The sequence below is a fragment of the Vitis riparia genome, chromosome 11 (genome assembly GCF_004353265.1).
Source record: "Vitis riparia cultivar Riparia Gloire de Montpellier isolate 1030 chromosome 11, EGFV_Vit.rip_1.0, whole genome shotgun sequence".
NCBI lineage: Eukaryota > Viridiplantae > Streptophyta > Magnoliopsida > Vitales > Vitaceae > Vitis > Vitis riparia.
Genome location: NC_048441.1, coordinates 14,066,049 through 14,088,066, shown reverse-complemented (window position 1 = coordinate 14,088,066; position 22,018 = coordinate 14,066,049). Strand labels below are relative to the sequence as shown.

The 22,018-nt window shown below is 30.4% G+C and overlaps 2 protein-coding genes across 2 annotated transcripts; both read right to left on the bottom strand.

The window, feature by feature from the left end:
- Positions 1-200: 200 nt before the first annotated feature.
- On the bottom strand, positions 201-2,519 carry LOC117924691 (receptor-like protein 1). Its single transcript, XM_034843394.1, has one exon. The coding sequence runs from the start codon at positions 2,073-2,075 to the stop codon at positions 327-329; it is 1,749 nt and encodes a 582-aa protein (XP_034699285.1). The 5' UTR covers positions 2,076-2,519; the 3' UTR covers positions 201-326.
- A 1,260-nt stretch (positions 2,520-3,779) lies between these two features.
- On the bottom strand, positions 3,780-7,457 carry LOC117924692 (leucine-rich repeat receptor-like protein kinase PXC2). Its single transcript, XM_034843395.1, has 3 exons — positions 7,067-7,457; positions 6,676-6,822; positions 3,780-4,486 (listed from the first exon to the last, which is right to left on the bottom strand). The coding sequence occupies exons 1-3, from the start codon at positions 7,416-7,418 to the stop codon at positions 4,320-4,322; spliced, it is 666 nt and encodes a 221-aa protein (XP_034699286.1). The 5' UTR covers positions 7,419-7,457; the 3' UTR covers positions 3,780-4,319.
- Between the last annotated feature and the right edge of the window lie 14,561 nt (positions 7,458-22,018).

The following is a 22,018-nucleotide window of genomic DNA, read 5'->3' as shown; positions in this document are numbered from 1 at the left end:
AACTTACTTAGTAGAGACCAATTTTAGCGCTTAGAGGGGTGCTACTATTATGGTACCTTCTTGATTGGTAACGTGACCTTCAAACTTAAATTCGGGTTTTCAAAGAGAAGCTTTGAAATCAAGGAGTCATATTTTTTAGAGTTTCATTTCTTATTTTGTATTCTCTTAAAGAAATAAAAATAAATAATGGTCGACTCCGATTTCATAATTTAGTTTTTCACTAATAAAAAAGCGTGAATCAAGACATCAAATAGGAATGCACCTGAAAAGTGCAGGTCCATACAAATATACAAAAGTTCATTTATTTAAACACTAGAACTAGCTTATCAACCCCATAACCGAAGAAAAGGGACATGCTTTCCAATGAAATAAAAGAGCAACTCTCGGTAAGAGGAGTTCAAGTAGAGGAAAGCAATGATGCCTAAGAATGCCACTCCATATGATCCTCCAAAACTCCATAAGAATATGGCTTCCCAAGAGATATTTTCTGTGTTGTTTGAAACCGGTGGTTTGACTGCAGGTGGGGCATTGATGGGAGTGCAACTGCGCTCTAATGGCAGCCCACATAGAAGAGGGTTGCCCTCATAACTGCTTTGTTGAAATGTTGCAAATTGAAACTTCCACTCTGGAATCTTACCTGATAAATTGTTGTGAGCGACAGTGAAGACCGACAAGAAGTTTAACTCTACCATCTGTGGTGGAATTTGACCCATCAATCCATTGTGGGATAGGTCCAAGCTTTCTATTTCCTTTAGGTTGGAAAATGTCTCTGGAATAGATCCTATCAACTGGTTGTACGATAAGTTTAGAGTATGAATCCCACTTAGATTTCCAATTTCTGGAGGAATTGGACCTGTTAATTTATTCCCTGAAAGATCCAATCCAGACATGAAGTACAAGATGTTTCCCATATAAGATTCCGACCTACGCTTTGTTATGAACTCTATTTCTTCACTTTCAGCCGATAGCTCAAAATTCACACTTAGAGCCGTGTACACAGAAAGTTGACTGTCATCAAAACCTATTATTAAGAATTCATACAAACGAGATTCGGTAATAAATGTATCATCTATTAATGGAGATTCCCTTCCAAATGTGATATTATCTAGGCAAAAAGGTATTGTTCCGGAAAAATGATTATGGGAAAGATCCAGTATGCTGATTGACTTGAGTTGACACAAATGAAGAGGAATTGAGTCTTCAAGTTGATTTCCATTCAAGAGAAGAACCCTCAATGTTGAAAGTAAACTAATCCAAAGGGGAATTGGGCCTGATAGTGTGTTATCCCTCAAATCCAATGTCACAAGAGAAGTAGCTTCAGACAGAACATGGGGTATATGTCCTGTTAGTTTATTGCTTTCCAAATGTAAAAACTTCATGTTTGTTAGATTGGCACAAGGAGGAAGGGTCGGGCCAATTTTGTTGTGAGAAAGGTCTAAAAAGCGTAGTTTGTTGAGTTTGCAAAAGCCTGTTGGCACAGCACCATCGAAATGATTTCTAGACAAACTAAGTGCGCTCAAGGTTGAGAAGTCTCCAATCCAATCTGGAATTTGACCCGTCAACAAGTTATAGCTGATATCCAAAATTTGTAGGGAAGAGCTATTAGAAAATCCATGAGAAATCTTTCCCGAGAAATCATTGTTATCCAAAAACAAATATTTCAACTGTGTCAAGTTCGATATTGTAGGGAGAGTGCCAAGTAAACTATTGTTGGATAGCTTCAAAAACACCAATGAGATGCAACCCATCATCATGTGCTCAGGTAGTTGTCCCGAGAGATGGTTATTCGACAAGTCTAAAGATTCCAACCATTCCATATCACCCATTGAGGAAGGAATATTACCTTGTAATGCATTTCCAGACAAGTTTAAGAACTCCAACCTTGGAAAAATAGAGCCGATGAAAGGTGGAAGCTCTCCATGAATGCAATTCAAGGAGAAATCAAGTGAAAACATGTGGGAATGTTTTGAATTTGAGGGCAAATCAAGAACACCCGTCAAGTTGTTACCTCGAAAGCTTAGATGTTCTAGATTCGCATTATTGTCTAATAACCAGGTCGGGACACCTCCTGTCATATTGTTGTAGCTAAGGTCAACCACTCTCAAATCATATTGACTCAGAAGAAAGTTGGGTACAACCCGCCAATTGAGGGTGCAGTTGGATAACTGGAGGATTTTCAATTGAAATAAAGGAAATGACTGTGTTGGATTTTCAGTCTCAACCCTCAAATCCTTGTTATTGCTCTTAAGGTCGAAAACCTTGAGTCTTGAGTCATTAAATAGTGAACCAAAATAGATTGAACCCTCGAAATGATTATGAGAAAGAGAAATATACTCGAGCGACTTCAGATTGGAGAAGAGAGATGAAGGAATAGTTCCACGAAAATCATTTCTGGATAGGTCAAGCAAACGTAGGGATGTCAAATTGTTGAGACACGCAGGAAGACTACCCTCAAATCTATTACCTATGAGATCTAGCTCTTCAAGGTTGAGTTTGCACAAGCCTGTAAAAGTGAAATATGTAAATTATAATTACAATTAAAAGTAGTGGCAATAACTACAAAGGAAAAATTATATTCTGGATTATCTTGGTTGATATATGTCACCACAATTCCTAAGGTAACTCGTGGATAATTTTAAATATTTTTTAATAATATTTTTATTTTTATTAATAATAAATATGTTTACCCCCTCAATCTTTTAAGAAGCTAAACATGTGCCTATTAATATCTAAAATATATGCCAAAGAAAATTTCATCATTCAAATCTACATTTATAATTGCTATACATATTATTCCTCAAACTATTTTCTCCTTTAATTCTTAAAATTTATTTTAAAATAATGTTTGTCAATTACATCCATTAGTTGACACTACTATTTTTTTAAAAAAAAAATTTTAAAGTTGTGTGACGGAGTTAACTAGGAAATTTTAGTTGTAAAAAGAAAATTAAGGAGATGCAAATGGAAGACTAAAACGTTAAAAAAACACTCGAGAAGAAGAATGAGAGGAAAAATAGGAGGGAAAAAAGTATAGAAAAATAAAAAATGGATTTATGCTATGTAGAAAGTTTGATTAAAAATGGAGCAAAATATAAAATAATTTTAAATTCAATAAAACTTCAAACTTTTCCACTTAACTCTTATATATAAAAATTAAATAATTAAAAAATATATAATTTCCTTTCACAATAAAACCAAACATGAAAGTCTTTTCCTTAGTATTTTATTTTTCTTTTCCTACTTTTTTGTAACCAAACATAATATTAAAGTTATTAAATTATTTTTATATAATACTTCAAACTCAATTCACTTATCATAATTTTTTATATATATAAAGATTAAATATTTTGAAAATGTATAAGCTTTTTACTAATTTTAATTATATTTTATTATTTTTTTTTCACATTAGAATCAAATATGAGAAAATTATTATTCTTAACATTTTGTTAAGAACTTTCTAAGAACCAAACATAGCCTAAGATTTATTATACTACGACCTTGAACATGATTAAATTGACCACAAAATGGACTTTATAGATTATGTGTAACTTCATTTGAGGAGGGACAAGTTTTGAGATTTAAAATTGACATGCAAATCAAGTAGTTAAAACCAATCAAGGGACTCGAATTTAGCTAAACTCCATATTATTTGTATATGTATACTATTGATCAAACTTAGAGTATTAAAAACATGTTGGACAATGATTTTAGAAAACATTTCTAACTTTTTTACTATTTGAAAATAATTTTTTTGATGAAAAATTTAAAGTGTTAAAAAAGTTAGAAATGCTTCCTAGAATTACTACTAAATAGATTCTAAATATTCAGCGTAAAACTACTAATAGGTCGTATTTGTGTTCTTGAGTTCTTTGTATCAAACTCAAAATCGCCAATCAATCAAACTTAGAATTTCCATAAACCATAGTTGTTTGTGATACTCAACATGATGTTGGTACATGTGCATGTGTCATCAAAATTAAAATTATCAGTCAAATTTAGAATTATGAATAAGTCCTATTTTTGTATATAGGTGTTACTTGATGTGTGTGGTTAAAAGTTCAATTTAGATCAAAAGTTGATGAATCATAAAGGAAGTACAAGGTAAAAATTAAATGCTTAAAATTATAATTTTAAATCAAAATAATATGAATCATAAAAAGTGCAATGTCAAATGTAAGTGAAGAAAATTAAGTTGTTTCATTTTTATTTGCTAACTCTAATAAAGCTTGTTTTGCAATTGGAATAAATATATTTGCAACTTAGAATAACACTCACATGGGAACTAGTTAACAAATCTATGTGTGGAATCCATAAAAAATTCAAAATCCTAGCCACTCACCTTCCATGGATAAAGAACCATTTAAATGATTGAAGCCAAGAGATAAGGATTTAAGATATCTCAAAGTGCCAATAATTGTTGGAATACCACCCATTAAACTATTCGACTTTAGATTCAACACCTCCAGCCTGCTCAAATATTTTAGTCCTATAAAACAATGGACAAATAGGTTGTCATTAGGAGCAATTTAAAGATATACCACATGCCTTTATTAAAGTTTAGATGCACACACTTTGCAATTGAAAAGAATTTATATTATTTAACTCAAAATTTAGAACCTTGAGTGAAGGTAGAACACTTAAAATTGGAATTGTTGTTAAATAATTCCGTCCAATATTCAGAACTCGTAATTTTTTCAATCTTAGTAAGCCTTGAAAGCCTGTTATAATCAATAAATAATATTCATATGTATTGCTTATGGATTTGAAAGTTATACTCTAATTAGTTTTTAGTTAGTGGCCATAATAAAAACATGGACAACAATATCCAAAACAATAAAATATTTCAAAATAGTTTTAAATATAACTTAATTATTTGAAGCTAATATTTGTAAAAGTTACTACAGAATCAAAGAAAGGGTAATTAAGATTACCTTAAAAATGAATAAAAACTAGAGTATGAGGAAGCAATAAAAAAAGAGAGAAAAAAGTGATGATATATATTGTGAAAAATTATTATAAAGAATAATAATAGGAAGAAGAAAATAAGATAACAAAAACAAAAAATGTAGAATTTACGATTTATGATTTCAACCAAAAGCCTATATAAATTGGTTCTATTCAATTTGATTAGAAACCGAACCAGTTTATGTCAATTGCAAATAAAGTTAAAATGCCTAAAATTTGGTATGCAGACTAGAAAGCATCATATAGTGCATCTTGCTTAAGCCCATCATTCTACTATGACCCAAAAAAGTTATAATAATACACAATTACAGATAAATAAATTCCTTTAAGTAGTTTTATTGTAAATCATACTTACGAGGGCAACACACAATCTAAACTTAGAAATTAAAAGTATATATAGAGAGGTGAAAAAAAAAAAAAGAGGGAGGGAGAGAGGACCAAGAGAAGAAAAAATAAATAGTTGCAAGAATAATGTAATTGCACATTATTATTACTGTTCTGAATTAAAACTGAAATTAGTCGAAATTTCGTATTCTTGGATTTCACTTAAATTGAGCTAAGAAATTCAAAAAATTAAGGAACCAATTAAGAAGACAATAAAAGTTGGACCACTCAATAAACTTATTTTAGATTGAGAATAATATTCATTTCAAAAAAAATTAAGAATAAGAGAAATTTTAATGAAATATAAAAAAGAATAGAAAGTTGGTAAATGGAGTGTAAAATAGAGAAGAAAGGTACGTTAAGAATAAGGGAAGTGATGTTATTTAATGTGTCAAAAATATAAAAGCTTAGTTTACCTTCCCTAAAATACTAATTTTATATTTATACAAAAATACTAAGTTTTTGTTATTTTGTTTTCAAATTCTATTAAACTATTGATTGGAAACCTAAAATCACCATGATAATCTTTTAATGATTTGTTTTTATTTTTTTAATTCTTTGTAAACTAATTAAATACGTAATAAATATTTAAATAAAATTATAAATGTTTTTAAGCACTGCCATATTAAAAAAAAAAAAGTTATCATACATATATAATTATTTTTTATATTCTTAAATAAATTCAAATTATACAGAATACTATTTTATTATGAAAAAAATTATTGAGATTATTATTTCAATATTAATTATATTTTCTAGAATTATATATTATTTTTCAACATCTTATATTTTATTATTATTATTATATATTAGTTTTTTAAAATCAAAATTTTAATTCAACATTTCAATAAAATTCAATCATGAAATACTTGCACCTACCTTTATTATACAAACATTAGATGAACTTGTTCCTCCTCATCTTTACCATTTTCCTCAACTTATTAATTCTCTTCTACAATTGTCATTGAAATTCTACTTTCTACACATCTAAACTACTTCTACAATTTTTTCTAGACTTTTGAGGAGTTGGTAAGCTCCGTCCCTACAGATAGTTGTGTTCTTTATCATGGGTTGGGCTTTAGGTTCCCCAAATTCCATATGTGAATCATTCTATTTATAAGCTAGATGTGTATCATTTCTTATTCCATGAAATTTCTTTTCCACACATAATCAGTGGAATACTACTCATTAAACTATTAAACATTAGATTCAAAACCTCCAACCTGCACAAATATTTTAGTTTTATCAAACAATGATATATAGGTTAGTATTGGGAGTGAATTGAAGATATACCACATGCTTTTATCAGAGTTAAGAGGCACACACCTTGCAATTGGGAAGAATTTATAAGATTGTAGCTAAGATCCAGAACCTTGAGTGAAGGTAGGGCACTTAAAATTGGAATTGTTGTCAACCAATTCAAATCAAGATTCAGAACTCGTAATTTTTTCAATCTTAGTATGCCTTGAATGCCTGCAATATTAATAAATAAATAATATTTATACTTATTGCTTGTGGATTTGAAAGTTCCAACTAATTTTTAGTTAGTGGGTATAATAGAAACATTGATGGGAATATCCAAGACAATAAAATATTTCAAAATAGTTACTACAAAATTAAACAAAGAGTAATTGAGATTACCTTAAAATTTTAGCTGAGAATATTTAAGAACTAAAATGAATAAAAACTAGAGTTTGAGGATGAGAGAGCCACCAACCTGTCAAATGGTTGTCACTCAGATCTAATATTTGAAGTTGCTGGAAGGGAAGAAGTAGGGAGGCATTCAAGGACCAGTTTCCCAACCCTCCGTCAAGTCTGATATAACTAAGAGAAAGTTGGTTGACTCGGTTTGTTTTGTTATCACATGTGACATTCTCCCATCTGCAGCAATCACCAACCTCCCCTCCCCAAGAAGAAAGGGCTGTGCCATTTGGGTGATTGATGGAAGCTTTAAGTTGCAAAAGACCAACTTTTTCTTCTTCCAAGCACCCTAAACTTCCATAACCAAGTAGTAGACTTAAAAAAGTCCCATAAAGTACTGCAAGATACAAACTGGAAGAGACTTCCATCTTTCAACTCCCAGTTTGCTATTGACTGTCGAATGTATATGTTCTCATACTTAGGGATGGGGTTTAAGTACACGGCAGATGACGGTCAATTCAAAGTTAGAAATTTTGCAGCTGCCGAGTTTGAAATTTTGAGTGGCTAAGATACTTCCATTTAAGATATTTGTATAGGACTTTAACTTATTATAAAATTTGGATTCTATCTCTTTTCAATTTTAAATTTAAAGTTAAATTGAGATCAATCAAAATTTCATATTTCTAGATTGCACATAAATTGAGCGAGTTAACAAATTAAAAAAATTTAAGGAACCAAGAAATTGGATTTGGATGATAAAAGTTGGACTACCCAATCAACTTATTTTAGATTAAGAGTAATATTTATTAAAAAAAAAAAATTAAGACGTAGATAAATTTTAATGAAATATGAATTGGTAAATGGAAGTGTAAAATAAACAAAACAAAAAAAAAAAAAGTAATAGAAATAAGGGAAATCATGTTATTTAAGTGCAAAAAAATACATAAGGTTAGTTTACCTTTCCTAAAATACTAATTTTATATTTATACAAAAATTATCAAAGTTAAAAAAAGAACTCTTTATACTATAAAGAAATAAATAAAACAAATTATTGCTATTTTATAGTCAAATTCTATTAAACTATTGATTGGAAATCTAAAAATCATTCTGATTATCTATTATTCAACTGGTTTATAATTTTTATTATTTGTTTTATAATTCTTTTTAATGTTTTTGTGAGCTTTAATTTTTATTACAAAATATAGATTCTATATTTTAATAAAATTCAATCATGAAATCCTTGCACCAACCTTCATAGGAGTGAACATGTTTCTCCTCTTTACTATTTTCCCTATCTTATCATTGAAGTTCTACTTTCTACACGTCTAAATTACTAGGTCCATTCCACACGTAAATAATCCATGGTAAATTGGCAATCACTTTCTTTTGCATTTCTTTTCTAGACTTTTGGGCAGTTGGCAAACTCTGTTCCCAGGCATAGTTATCATCTTTATGTCACTCATGACCCATATTATTCATTCTTCTATTATTGAATTTTTTTTCCACATCTTTGACTTAATCAAATTGATGTTTAGTTCTATCTCTAGCAATGGTTACACCAATTCCACATCTTGTGATCTGTCTTCCACACAAATTTTATCCGCTTAAAAATTTCCACAAACCTTTATATCCAATTCCACCCTCTTAAATATTTCCACAAACTTTTATGTCCATTTCATAGTTTATCCAATTCCACACGGTAGTCTTCTCTTTCCATCATCAGTAGGGTATGGAAATTCGTTGAGAGAATTTAGAGTGACAATGAATTTATGACTCCTTCAATCTTTTGTCATTTTCCTCCTTTTAATTTGTGTTTTAATTTATAATATTATTTCTATAAATATTATAATTTTGTTATTATTATAGTTGACAATTAACAATAATAATAACATTTTATAATATTATTATTTTTAATTTTATTATTATTAGTATTATTATTCTTAAAATTGCTATTAGTTTTATTATTATTTCAATTTATTCTTTTCTTTTAATGCTTATCATTATTAATGCTACTACTTAGTATTATTTTAAAAAACTATATAATACTATTATTACTATGGTTCTTAAAAAGAAATATTATTAATTTTGTTTTATTCATTGTGATTACTTTCCTTTGATTTAGACTCTCTTTGAAGATTCAAAGTGACTACAAAATTAACTTGAAATTACATAGGTAAATAAGGTTGAGATAATTGGGAATAATGATGTAGAAGGTATAAAATAAACTTACATGAAAATTTGAGAAAAAAATTAATTTGAAAAAGAAGTTTAAATTGAGAATTTAAAAAGGAATTTTTTTAAAAAAAACTCTTTGAATTTTAAAAAACATCTTTTCAAATATTTCCAAAATTTGCTAAGTTCCCTAAATTATTTTCTTAATAAAATATATTTACTAAGTCAAGTCTAAATCCACTAAGATTTATTTAATATAAATATGCCCCGTGGAAGAGTCCTAGCATGTTTTAACTTTTAAGTAATTATTCTTTGCAAGATTTGAAATTCTTAAAAAGGTGTTCATTTTCATCTTTGGGTTCATGAAATAGATTCATATTCCCTCAAGGTGTTGATGAGTTTATTAAAGAGCAGTGTATTGCCTCATGAAAGTGGGATTAAGTATAAGTTTTGGGATGTAAGCCTCATGAAGTAATACTCTTTGACAACATGGTTTTATATCCACAAAGTTTCTAGAAGGCTTTATGGATAGTTTTTCACCTATATGGCTATATCCTATGTCATTGTATGTGATTGAAATTCTTGTATTGATTATTAATTTTCAATCTAATTAAATAATTCATCATAAAAAATGAAAATTGGTAAACTTTAGGCTAATTGAATAAAAGACTATCTATCCTTTCACACCCGATCAAGTAATTTCATAAAACTAAATCATAAACCTTCAATTAGTATTAAAGTAGGGGAAAGTTTTAAAATCAATTAACGCAATCAAATATAATTTTTTGTTTTTAGGAATAAAAAACTATTTTTCATAATTTAGTTTTTAAATACAAATTTGTTCTTAATTAAAACATTAAAAAACCATTCTTAAAAGTTATTTTTCAGAACTACTTTCAAAAACACCTCCTTAATCATTTTAGTTGTTTTTGGCTACTTTCTAATGATTATTCTAAAAGATAATTATACAAATATAGAAAATGATAAAAATGAAGCACTATAGATAAAAATTATTTAAAAATATAAAAAAGAAGTTCTCAACAGATTTTTATTTTATAAAATAATTTTTAACATGAGTTTTAAAAGTTTTAATTTAGCAACAGTACAATTCTCTAGGTTTATGCCAATTTCTACCTCTTACCTTTATTAGATATAAATACCATATGTACGTTCTCTTTGGCTCCAGTGCACTTCATCTTCATCATTAATAGGCTACCCATAGTGAATGATAACTCTAAAAAGAAAAGGTTAATGGAATAGGCAGAAAACTTCAATTCTGTACCATTGAATTTTTACAATATATACACAGAGAAGAAACAAAAGTTAAACAAAGACTATTCGGTTTAGATTAGAGTAATATTCATTTAAAAAAGTTAAGAGTTTGAGAAATCTTAGTGAAAGATGAAAAAAAATTAGAAAGTTGGTAAATGGAAGTGTAAAATAAAGAAAAAAAAAAATAGTGCTTTAGAAATAAGGGAAATCATGTTATTTAAGTGCAACAAAAATACATCAGGTTAGTTTAGCTTCCCTAAAAATACTAATTTTATATTTATACAAAAATATCAAATATTAAAATAAAACTTTTTATACTATAAATAAATAAATAAAAACAAATTTTTGCTATTTTATAGGGTAATTCTATTAAACTATTGATTGGAAATCTGAAAATCATTCTGATAATCTTTTATTCAATTGGATTTTTTTTTTCTTCTTATAGTGATTAAATACAAAACAAACATATAAATAAGATTATAAATATTTTTAAATGCTATCGTATTATAAACGGTTTATAATTTTTAACCTTTTTGATGTTTTTGTGAGCTTTAATTTTTATTTCAAAATTTAGATTTAGTATTTCAATAAAATTCAATCATGAAATCCTTTTACCTACTTTTATACAAGTGAACGTGTTTCTCCTTTTTACCATTTTCCTCATCTTATCATTTAGGTTCTACTTTCTACATGTCTAAATTAATCGGTACATTCCACATGTAAATAATCCATGCTAAATTGGTAATCATTTTCTTTTGTATTTCTTTTCCACCACAGATAATTGTGTTGTTTATCATCTTTATGTCGCTCATGGCACACATTATTCAATTTCTTATTATCGAATTTTTTTTCCACACCTTTGACCTAATCAAATTGATGTTAAGTTCCATCTCTAAGACTCCAACAATGGTTATACAAATTCTATGTCTTCTATCGGTTTTGTACACAAATTCCATCATCTTAAAAATTTCCACAAACCTTTATGTCCATTTTATTGTTTACCCAATTCCACACGCTAATCTTCTCTCTCCATCATCAATAGGGTATCGGATAGAATGAAAATGAATTATGACTCCTTCAATCCTTTGTCATTTTTCTCCTTTTAATTTATGTTTTTATATTTCTTTTCCACCATAAATAGTTGTGTTGTTTATCATCTTTATGTCACTCATGGCACGCATTTTTCATTCTCTTATTATTGAATTTTTTTCCACACCTTTGACCTAATCAAATTGATGTTAAGTTCCATTTTCAGCAATGGTTACACAAATTCCATGTCTTATATCCGTCTTCTACACAAATTTCTTCATCTTAAAAATTTCCACAAACCTTTATATCCATTTCATGGTTTACCCAACTCCACACGCTAGTCTTCTCTCTCCATCATCAATAGGGTACCAGATAGAGTGATAATGAATTATGACTCCTTCAATATTTTGTCATTTTCCTGCTTTTAATTTATGCTTTTATATTTCTTTTCCACCATTGATAGTTGTGTTGTTTATCATCTCTATGTGGCTCAGTCTTTTATTATTGAATTTTTTTCCACACCTTTGACCTAGTCAAATTGATGTTAAGTTTCATCTCCATCATTAATGTCCATTTCACGGTTTACCCAATTCCACACGCTAGTCTTATCTCTCCATCATCAATAGGGTACCAAATAGAGTGACAATGAATTATGAATCCTTCAATCCTTTGCCATTTTCCTTTTTTTATTTTATGCTTTTATATTTCTTTTCGACCATAGATAGTTGTGTTGTTTATCATCTTTATGTCGCTCATGGCACACATTATTCATTCTCTTATTATTGAATTTTTTTCCACACCTTTGACTTAATCAAATTGATGTTAAGTTCCATCTCTAGCAATGGTTACACAAATTCCATCCCCTTAAAAATTTTCACAAACCTTTTTGTCTATTTCATGGTTTACCCAATTCCACAACTAGTCTTCTCTCTCCATCATTAATAAGGTACCGGATAGAGTGACAATGAATTATGACTCCTTCAACCTTTTACCATTTTCCTCCTTTTAATTTATGCTTTTATATTTCTTTTCCACCATAGATTGCTATGTTGTTTATCATTTTTATGTCGTTCATGGCACACATTATTCATTCTCTTATTATTCAATTTTTTCCACACCTTTGACCTAATCAAATTGATGTTAAGTCCCATCTCCAGCAATGGTTACACAAATTCCATGTCTTCTATTTGTCTTCTACACAAATTTCATCATCTGAAAATTTTTCACAAACCTTTATGTCCATTTAATGGTTTACCCAATTCCACAAGCTAGTCTTCTTTCTCCATCATCAATAGGGTACCAGTCTTCTCTCTCCATCATCAGTAGGGTACCGAATAGAGTGACAATGAATTATGACTCCTTCAATCCTTTGTCATTTTCCTCATTTTAATTTATGCTTTTATATTTCTTTTCCATCATAAATAGTTGTGTAGTTTATCATCTTTATATCACTCATGGCACGCATTATTCATTCTCTTATTATTGAATTTTTTTCCCACACCTTTGACCTAATCAAATTGATGTTAAATTCCATTTCCAGCATTAATGGTTACACAAATTCCATGTCTTCAATCTGTCTTCTACACAAATTCCATCATTTTAAAAATTTCCACAAACCTTTATGTCCATTTCACGGTTTACCCAATTCCACACTCTAGTCTTCTTTTTCCATCATCAATAGGGTACCAGATAGAGTGACAATGAATTATGACTCCTTCAATCCTTTGTCATTTTCTTCATTTTAATTTATGCTTTTATATTTCTTTTCCACCATTGATAGTTGTGTTGTTTATCATCTTTATGTGGCTCAGTATTTTATTATTGAATTTTTTTCCACACCTTTGACCTAGTCAAATTGATGTTAAGTTCCATATCCAGCATTAATGGTTACACAAATTCCATGTCTTCAATCTATCTTCTACACAAATTCCATCCTTTTAAAAATTTCCACAAACCTTTATGTCCATTTCACGGTTTACCCAATTCCACACGCTAGTCTTCTCTCTCCATCATCAATAGGGTACCAGATAGAGTGATAATGAATTATGACTCCTTCAATCTTTTGTCATTTTCCTTCTTTTAATTTATGCTTTTATATTTCTTTTCCACCATTGATAGTTGTGTTGTTTATCATCTTTATGTGGCTCAGTCTTTTATTATTGAATTTTTTTCCACACCTTTGACCTAGTCAAATTGATGTTAAGTTTCATCTCCATCATTAATGGTTACACAAATTCCATGTCTTCAATCTGTCTTCAACACAAATTCCATCCTTTTAAAAATTTCCACGAACCTTTATGTCCATTTCACGGTTTTCCCAATTCCACACGCTAGTCTTCTTTCTCCATCATCAATAGGGTACCAGATAGAGTGACAATGAATTATGACTCCTTCAATCTTTTGTCATTTTCCTCCTTTTAATTTATGCTTTTATATTTCTTTTCCACCATTGATAGTTGTATTGTTTATCATCTTTATGTGGCTCAGTCTTTTATTATTGAATTTTTTTCCACACCTTTGACCTAGTCAAATTGATGTTAAGTTCCATCTCCAGCATTAATGGTTACACAAATTTCATCCTTTTAAAAATTTCCACAAACCTTTATGTCCATTTCACGGTTTACCCAATTCCACACACTAGTCTTCTCTCTCCATCATCAATAGGGTACCAGATAGAGTAACAATGAATTATGACTCCTTCAATCCTTTGTCATTTTCCTTCTTTTAATTTATGCTTTTATATTTCTTTTCCACCATAGATAGTTGTGTTGTTTATCATCTTTATGTCGTTCATGACACATTATTCATTCTCTTATTATTGAATTTTTTTCCACACATTATTCATGACACACATGTTTGCAAGGATAACTCATCCTTCCACATATCCTTGTGTAATTCAATGAAATGCATTGTTTGATTTTGAAAGATATAAAAGGGAAGAAAACAATATAGCCAATAAAAAGAACAGTGGTTTTACATGCATAAAGATATGCCGTTCCTCCCTACAATCTCACGCAAAAATAAATAAATAAACCAATAAATACAAATGTATCTCTATTCCAGTTTCCACTAAGAGGACATTACTTTGTACCTACTAAGCTGAACAGCTTCATGGTACAAACCGTTCATTGGCTCCAAAACATATGTATAGAATGATTATATAAGAAATTAAGAATCTTAAATGGGTGAGAAGCAAAGATTTAACAGAAAATGAATGCTTTATTGGAAAATATAGCAACCATGTGGGGACAAAAGGACAAGACAACTTTAATGTGCAACATAGAGTAAAATCATGAAAAGAAACAGATAGATTTTCCTTTACTTTCATTTTCTTTTCCCTTGCTACGAGGTGCAACAGACACAAAGCGGAGACCAACAATATAGGTGGGTTAAGTTAGTGACAAAATGCAATGAAGCTTTTTTTCATCAGAAAACTATAACCCAACAAAGTGGAATACAGAATAGAATTCGTTACTTTACCCTAAGTTGCGGTTAGGCCTTGTTATGTAGCAAATTAAGCTTAGAAATGCAAGATAACATCAGTGCATCATTGTCTTAAGTTAATGAAGTAACTTACCAACTGAAATGGATTCCTTTTTGTAGACTGTCATAAGAAGATCAATGGCTCCCTGTCAGAGAATCAGCACCAAGTAAAAATTCAGTCATAAAACCGATAAACAAGAAGATATCATGTTATCTAGATCCAGGTCGAGTACAAATATAAGAATGTATCATTTTTCTTTTTCATTTTTCAAATGTATTGTTTCCGTTCATCCAAGGAAGAGAGTTCAATGTTATTTAAGAACTTCTACATCAAGCCTTGGTGCAGCATCATCTTCATTTATGTGAGGAATCAAGGCCAGGAACCCTTGAGCAGTCCACTTAAAATTGAAATTAATAGTAAAAAAGATCAATAAACATCTCAGCACATGCATGAGTTAGTGTATCAGAGAAATTAATACCAAAAAGAGATTGTAAGTTAAACAATATATTTCACTATTTCGGTGAGCTGTTAATTCAAGTCAAACCAAAATCCAACTGAAGTTCTAATTATACATCACAGGACCATATGGCTGGAGCTTAAGGGCTGGGAACAGTCTCAAGACAAGCTTGGGCTCTGTTTTGCATTTGCAGCTGATCTGAGCCTAATAAGATAAGAGGTTCTAATCACACATAGTTACTTCCATTTAAAATTTTAAAAATAGCATTTGGAAAGCAAATACAAGTCTTGGAATTGGCACAAGTGATTCATTACTTTAATTGAAGTTAGAAAATGACATCTAAATCAAGCAAGGTACAAGGAGTGAACACTTTGAAAATACTGATAGTAGAATAGAATTGAGAACAAGCAAATGAGATCCAATCACAGAAAAATGGAGAAATGAATGTTAAATTAATTTATACATACTGTATTTTAAGTCATTTTATTTATATTTAATATTTTCTTTTTAAAATTAAATATATTTAATCATATTTCTCTCATTTTGAAAATATTATATTTATATTATAAAAATAAAATTAACTTTTCCTTTATTTTTCTTTTGTATTTTCATTCTGAGTCACGGTGCTTGTTTATACATAATATGTTCATATAAATTCTTAAAATACCAATATGTTTATTTTTTACCATGTTGAATTTAGATTTATAAAAATAAAAATTATTCATTTTTTACCATATTGAATTTAAAATTATGAAATATAAATTCATTAAAAAATATATATGTTGAATCCTTATCTAGTAAAAATTATTTGGCATAAATAAAAATTTATGACAAGATTTCATAGAAATTATTTACCATAAATAAAAGCCAATGTCCATTTCTTTGGGACATTAATTTATGTCAGCGTTGCTCAAGTAAAGCAACACTGTTATGCCTAAGAATGACACTCCATATGAACCTACAAAACTCCACCAAAATATGGCTTTCCATCAGCCAATTTCTTCATTCTCTAAAGTTGGCGGTGTTGTTGGTGGGGCCCAGTTGGAGTACAACTTTGCTCTAATAGTAGTCCATAGAGAAGAGGGTTTCCTCATAACTACTTTGGTCAAATGCCGTAAACTGAAGCTTCCTCTTTCGAGTCTTCCCTGATAAATTGTTGTGAGCAACAGAGAAGATTGCCAAGTTTTTGAGCTCTATCAATTGTGGAGGATTTTGACCTGTCAACTCATTGTAGGATATGTCCAAGTTTTCTACTTCCTTCAGGTTGGAGAATGTTTCTGGGATGTATCCACTAAAATGATTGTGCGACAAATTTATTGTGTATATCCCATTTAAGGGGGAATAGAACCCGTCAATTTGTTACCTCAAAGATCCATTCCAGACATGAAGTGCAGAATGCTTCCAACATAAGACTCAGACCTACTTTTTAATATGAATTCCACCACATCACGCTCACCATATACGTTGGTAAGGAAAGATTTGCCGCCCACACATAATCAACGTTTCTAAATTTGTCCTCCTGTGCTCCTTTCCTCCCAAATGTGAGGATCTGATTGAAGCAAGAAGGAATTGATCTAGAGATATTATTGTGAGAAAGATCCATTATCCTGATTTTTTCAAGTTGGCACAGATGAGCAGGAATTAAATCTTGAATTCGATTTCCTTTCAAAGAGAAGAACCCTCACATTTGAAAGTAAACTAATCCAAGGAGGGATTGTGGTTGATAGTTTGGTCCCTCAAGTCCAGTGTTATGAGGGAGCGATCTTCTGAAAGAACAGATGGTATCAATCCTGTTAATTCATTGCTCTACAATTGTAAGTACTTCATGGTTGGAAAATTGGCACAAGGAGGTATCAGGTATGGACGCTGGACTATTTTTGTTCTCTAAGAGGTCTAAAAAGAGGAGCTTATTGAGTTTGCAAAAGCCTGTTCGGAATTCACCTTCAAAAGAATTTCTGGACAAGATGAGTGAAGTTAACATTGAGAAGTTGCCAATCCAATCAGCAACTACACTAGAAAAGGGGTTGTTGCTGATGTCCAATAATTCTAGGGAGGAACTTTCCAAAAGTACTCCCTCCGAGATCTCTCCTGAGAGATTATTGTTTTCCAAAAATAGATTCTAATGTGGATATCATAAGTAGTGGGGAAAATTTATATACCCAATCATGACAAGGAACCAAGAAATGGTCACCCCCCTTGCTTATATTCCAATATGGATATTTAATCGCTACAAAGTGACCAATCGTGGAATCCAATTACCATAGTATTCTGGAGGCTCGTAGATAAAATGAACGATTTTAGCTAAACTCATGGGGATGTAGAATGCATCCGCCTCGTTAGGATGAGGAGCCAAAAAATGACTCGTTCCACTTTCTATCTCATCCATGAATTTCCCTTCCATCGCCTAGATGTCATTGGATGGTCCATCATGCATTAGGGGTTGATCTCCTTCTCTGTATGCCCATATCTTGAATCTTTTCTCCATCTCTATATGACTCCTATTATATAATTGAAAAAAATTAATTGTGTCAAAATCGATTCAGTTGAACAATAATAATAATAATAATAATATTTGAAAATAATTATCGTAAAAACATTTTTAATTTGTTGTGTTATTGTTAATAAAGAGAACATGTTGGTCTTTAGATATAATAATAATAAAAAAAGTGCTTTTTAGTCTTACCTTTACATAATAAAATTATAAATTTTAGAAAGAAAAAAAAACTTAATAAGATACACACATTTTTTATTTTTTATTTTTATTTTATTTTTTTATGTAAAACCTATTTGTATTTGGATATAAACTAAAAATGTATCATTTTTGGAAAAAAAAAAAAAAAAAACCTTCACTAAGAATCCTTTTGAGAGTGATTTTAAAAAAGATTTAAAATATTTTCTAATACTAAAATGCGTTTTCTTACAAAAAAATTAGATGCTTAATAAATTTTTGAACACAAAAAATTTAAAGAATCACTTGAAGTGATTCCTTAACAATTAATGGTATGTGATTATTTCAAAATTCATTTGTTTTTGTTATTACAAAAAACACTATGAAAGTATTTGTTTTTTTTAGTTTATACTTAAAAGTGTTTATGATAAAGATGCAATTAATAAGAACTCCACACATAAAATCATTTATTTATTTATTGTTGAAAAAGAGCTTCAATAAGTAGGAAGTGCTTATAACCCTTCACTAATCATTTTAGCCTATAAAAGAGTTATTTAAGTAATCGATAAATGAGATTTTTTTTTTTTTAAAAAAAGAAAAAAATAGAAGAAGGAGATTAAGAGAAAAATAAAAAGATGGATTTTAGTAATTGTAATTTTTATTTAATAAAAAGCACATACATGTAATGTAGGTGTATTATGAGAATAAGAAAAATATATAATTTCATAATGGTAGAAATTGAGAAAGAAAATATAATATTTAATTAACTGATAGAATGCAATTATTATTTGGGAGAATTGTGTTTTGGGCCCAGCTGGGCCCAAAAATTAACAAATGGTCCATATATGTTACAGAATTAATAGAAAGGCTATGAGATATTGAGTGACCTATATACCCTTCAAATTTCCAACTCAGATTGCTGTAAATTAAAAGGGACAATTGTGTTAAATGTGAAATGCCACGTCACCTTCGCTTCTGTTAGTACTCTCGATGAAACCTCTGAACTGAGCGGAGCTTATCAATGGCGTCCCAAATGGCGATCCTCTCCAGAGCCCGTAAAACCCTCCTCAAAACCCTAAACCACCACAACAATCCCTTTAAAGCTTCCATTTCCACCTTCACATTCCTTTCCCAGGAACCCCAACTCGCCGAGCCCAGTCTTTCCCCGCCATCTCCCACTCCACTTCCTCCCAACCCCGCCTCAGGGAGCCCGCTTTACAACGAGAACTGGCGGAGCCCCATCCCCCAGGCTCAGTCCATCATTCCTCTAGGATTTCTGCACCAGTCCTCTTCGTCGCGGCTGCAGGCGCTGTCGCAGACGCTGGATGTGCCGTGCCTGATAAACGTGTTCGCCGACTGGATGACGTCGCAGCAGTGGGCGGATATGAATCAGTTATTCGAGTTTTGGATTAGGTCGCTTGATAAGAATGGGAAGCCGGATAAGCCGGATGTGAACTTGTATAACCATTACTTGAGGGCGAAGTTAATGATCGACGCCTCGGTTGGGGAGCTGCTGGATCTGGTGGCGCAGATGGAGGACTACGCCATCATTCCTAATACAGCGTCGTTTAATTTAGTGTTGAAGGCACTGTATCAAGCCAGAGAGACCGAGGCCGCCGAGAAGTTGTTTCAGCGGTTAGGATTCTTTTCTTCCGCTTATATTCGCAGTGTTGTTTTTATTGTTTTTCAAGAAATGTTTTAGTATTAATGTTGATTTTTGTCTATTTCTAAAAATGGAACGTCAGAAATCTCTTTCACTTACCCCCATTTCCAGAAAATTAAGGTTGTTCCTTCTGGAAAACAAATTATCATTGAACTTTTTTTTCCTGGGAAACTGCATACACAAAATTTGAATATGATATGCTTGATTAGTGGAGAATGAAAATGAACTTGGTACCTAAGACATTTGCATGGATTTTTCCATTTTAATTTTCACGTAAAATTGTTATTAGATGCCATGGATTTGTTAAAGCTCCGTAGGTTAAGATATGGGTCAAGAATTTACAAAACCAGATAAGATTCATGCTTGGGGAGATTGGCCATAAAGAAAATTTATGAAGGTGACCGATAAAATAGTTTATTTATTAAGGCTTCATTAATGGCAAGATTTAATTACTATTTGAGTTGAGGTTAAGATATTAGACAAGAATTTACAAAACAAGATTAGCTTCATGCTTGGGAGATTGGTCATAAAGAAATATTTATGAAGGTGGCTGATAAAATGGTTTAGAGAAACTCTCATTGGTGATAAGAAATAAGATAAGATAAGATAAGTAAACCTCTCGATTATTCCTTATAATAATCAAAGATCTCGTCATTTCTCATATCTTATGTTCAACTAATAGGATATGATAAGTGATGAGATAATTTATCCAACTTTTTTTTTAAATCTCATGAGATATATACATCCCATGGATCTGCCTATCAAAAATATATATATATATATACATCCCATGGATCCTAAATTCGTTCCTCTCATCCATTTTCTTCATTTTTTTAATGGCACTTGGTATATTTTTTATTTTAAAAAATATCAAATACGGATATGCAATATATTTTCCTTTTTATTTTTCATTTATTCTACAAATCAAACATGAGCATATTATAACATCTCTGATTGGATATAATGAACTAGAATATCGTTTCTATCCGATATAATATCCAAGAACATCATATTCTACATTGACAATGATTTTTAGGATATGTATATATTATCCTATCATGTCAGCCAAATGTAGTCAAAGTGTCTTGCAAAATAAATGAAATACATAACAATATGGCATTTTAGGAAAACGCTTACAGTTTGGAAGCAAACACGTGTATGATCGATTATCCAACCGGCAACTAGATAAATTACTAGATAATAACCATATGGACAACGTGTGTAACAAGTATATCTAATTGAGGACAAATTGAAAGACAATTTTTATGACATCTTAGAAATTGATGGCACATTGAAATAGGTGCAACCAGAAGATAATGCGATAACAGGACTAATTCACAACTTGGAAATAAATATAGGGGAAGTCTCGCTTTATTGAAAAAAAAAATTTGTCACCCCAATACGTAAAATAATGTAACAGAAATTGTCATCCTTAATAAGGCTCCAAATAAGAAATGCTCGATAATGTAGACACAGAGATGGAATTAAATAACAACTAAAAAGAAACCACATTCAAAGTGCACTTTCAATTAAGTTGGTTACTAAAAGCAACTCTAAATAAGAAAAATTCCAAAATAGTGCATCGTGCCTATAAATAGGGCAATACATAAAAACGAGAATCAACAACCCCATACCATATACCATACAACAATACATAAAAATTTGAAGGAAGATTTTAGTATATTGTAGTACTTGATGCATATACAATATTTCTAACAAAACCAAGCATAGAGGTCCTCTTGCTATGAGGAGTATCCACCGAAAAACACTGAAATTGAGTCCTGATATTCAGCACTAAAATTTTAAGTTTGGGAAAACCCAACCTCTTTCATAGTTTTACTTCCAAACACTTAAGATCATGAGGGAGGAATAATTTTGCAGCATTATCACATCCAATGTCAAGGCAAAGGCAAATATCTTGTAAGTTCAGCAGATCAAAGTGATTGTGCCTCATCTGGAGCCCCAAGACTCGACCAACCTTCTAGTTAGGATGTCAATTAAAATGCATTTTACTCATTAATTGTGGTATTATTCAAAAAGGGGTATTATTATGCTTCTTGAGGTGATGTCTTGCCCCTCAAACAAAATTTAAAACCCACAACACATAAATTCATTTAGCCATCAAAAGTTCTGATGAAACAAGATTCCTTTCTATATATGTAGTAAGCATGCAAGTACATATATTTATGCATATATTCAAAACGAGTATTAAAACACTTTCTTGTGCTCATGTCTCACACATGTCTTTTTCCGAAAAGAAGGTTCAAAACAGAATTTCTAAAA

Coding starts and splice junctions, on each gene's coding strand:
- LOC117924692 (XM_034843395.1), bottom strand. CDS start 7,418: ATGGAAGTCTCTTCCAGTTTGTATCTTGCAGTACTTTATGGGACTTTT. Junction 6,823..7,066: donor GAGTGACAACCATTTGACAG/GTTGGTGGCTCT, acceptor TTAATATTGCAG/GCATTCAAGGCATACTAAGA. Junction 4,487..6,675: donor AAATTCTTCCCAATTGCAAG/GTGTGTGCCTCT, acceptor ATTGTTTTATAG/GACTAAAATATTTGAGCAGG.
- LOC117924691 (XM_034843394.1), bottom strand. CDS start 2,075: ATGACAGGAGGTGTCCCGACCTGGTTATTAGACAATAATGCGAATCTA.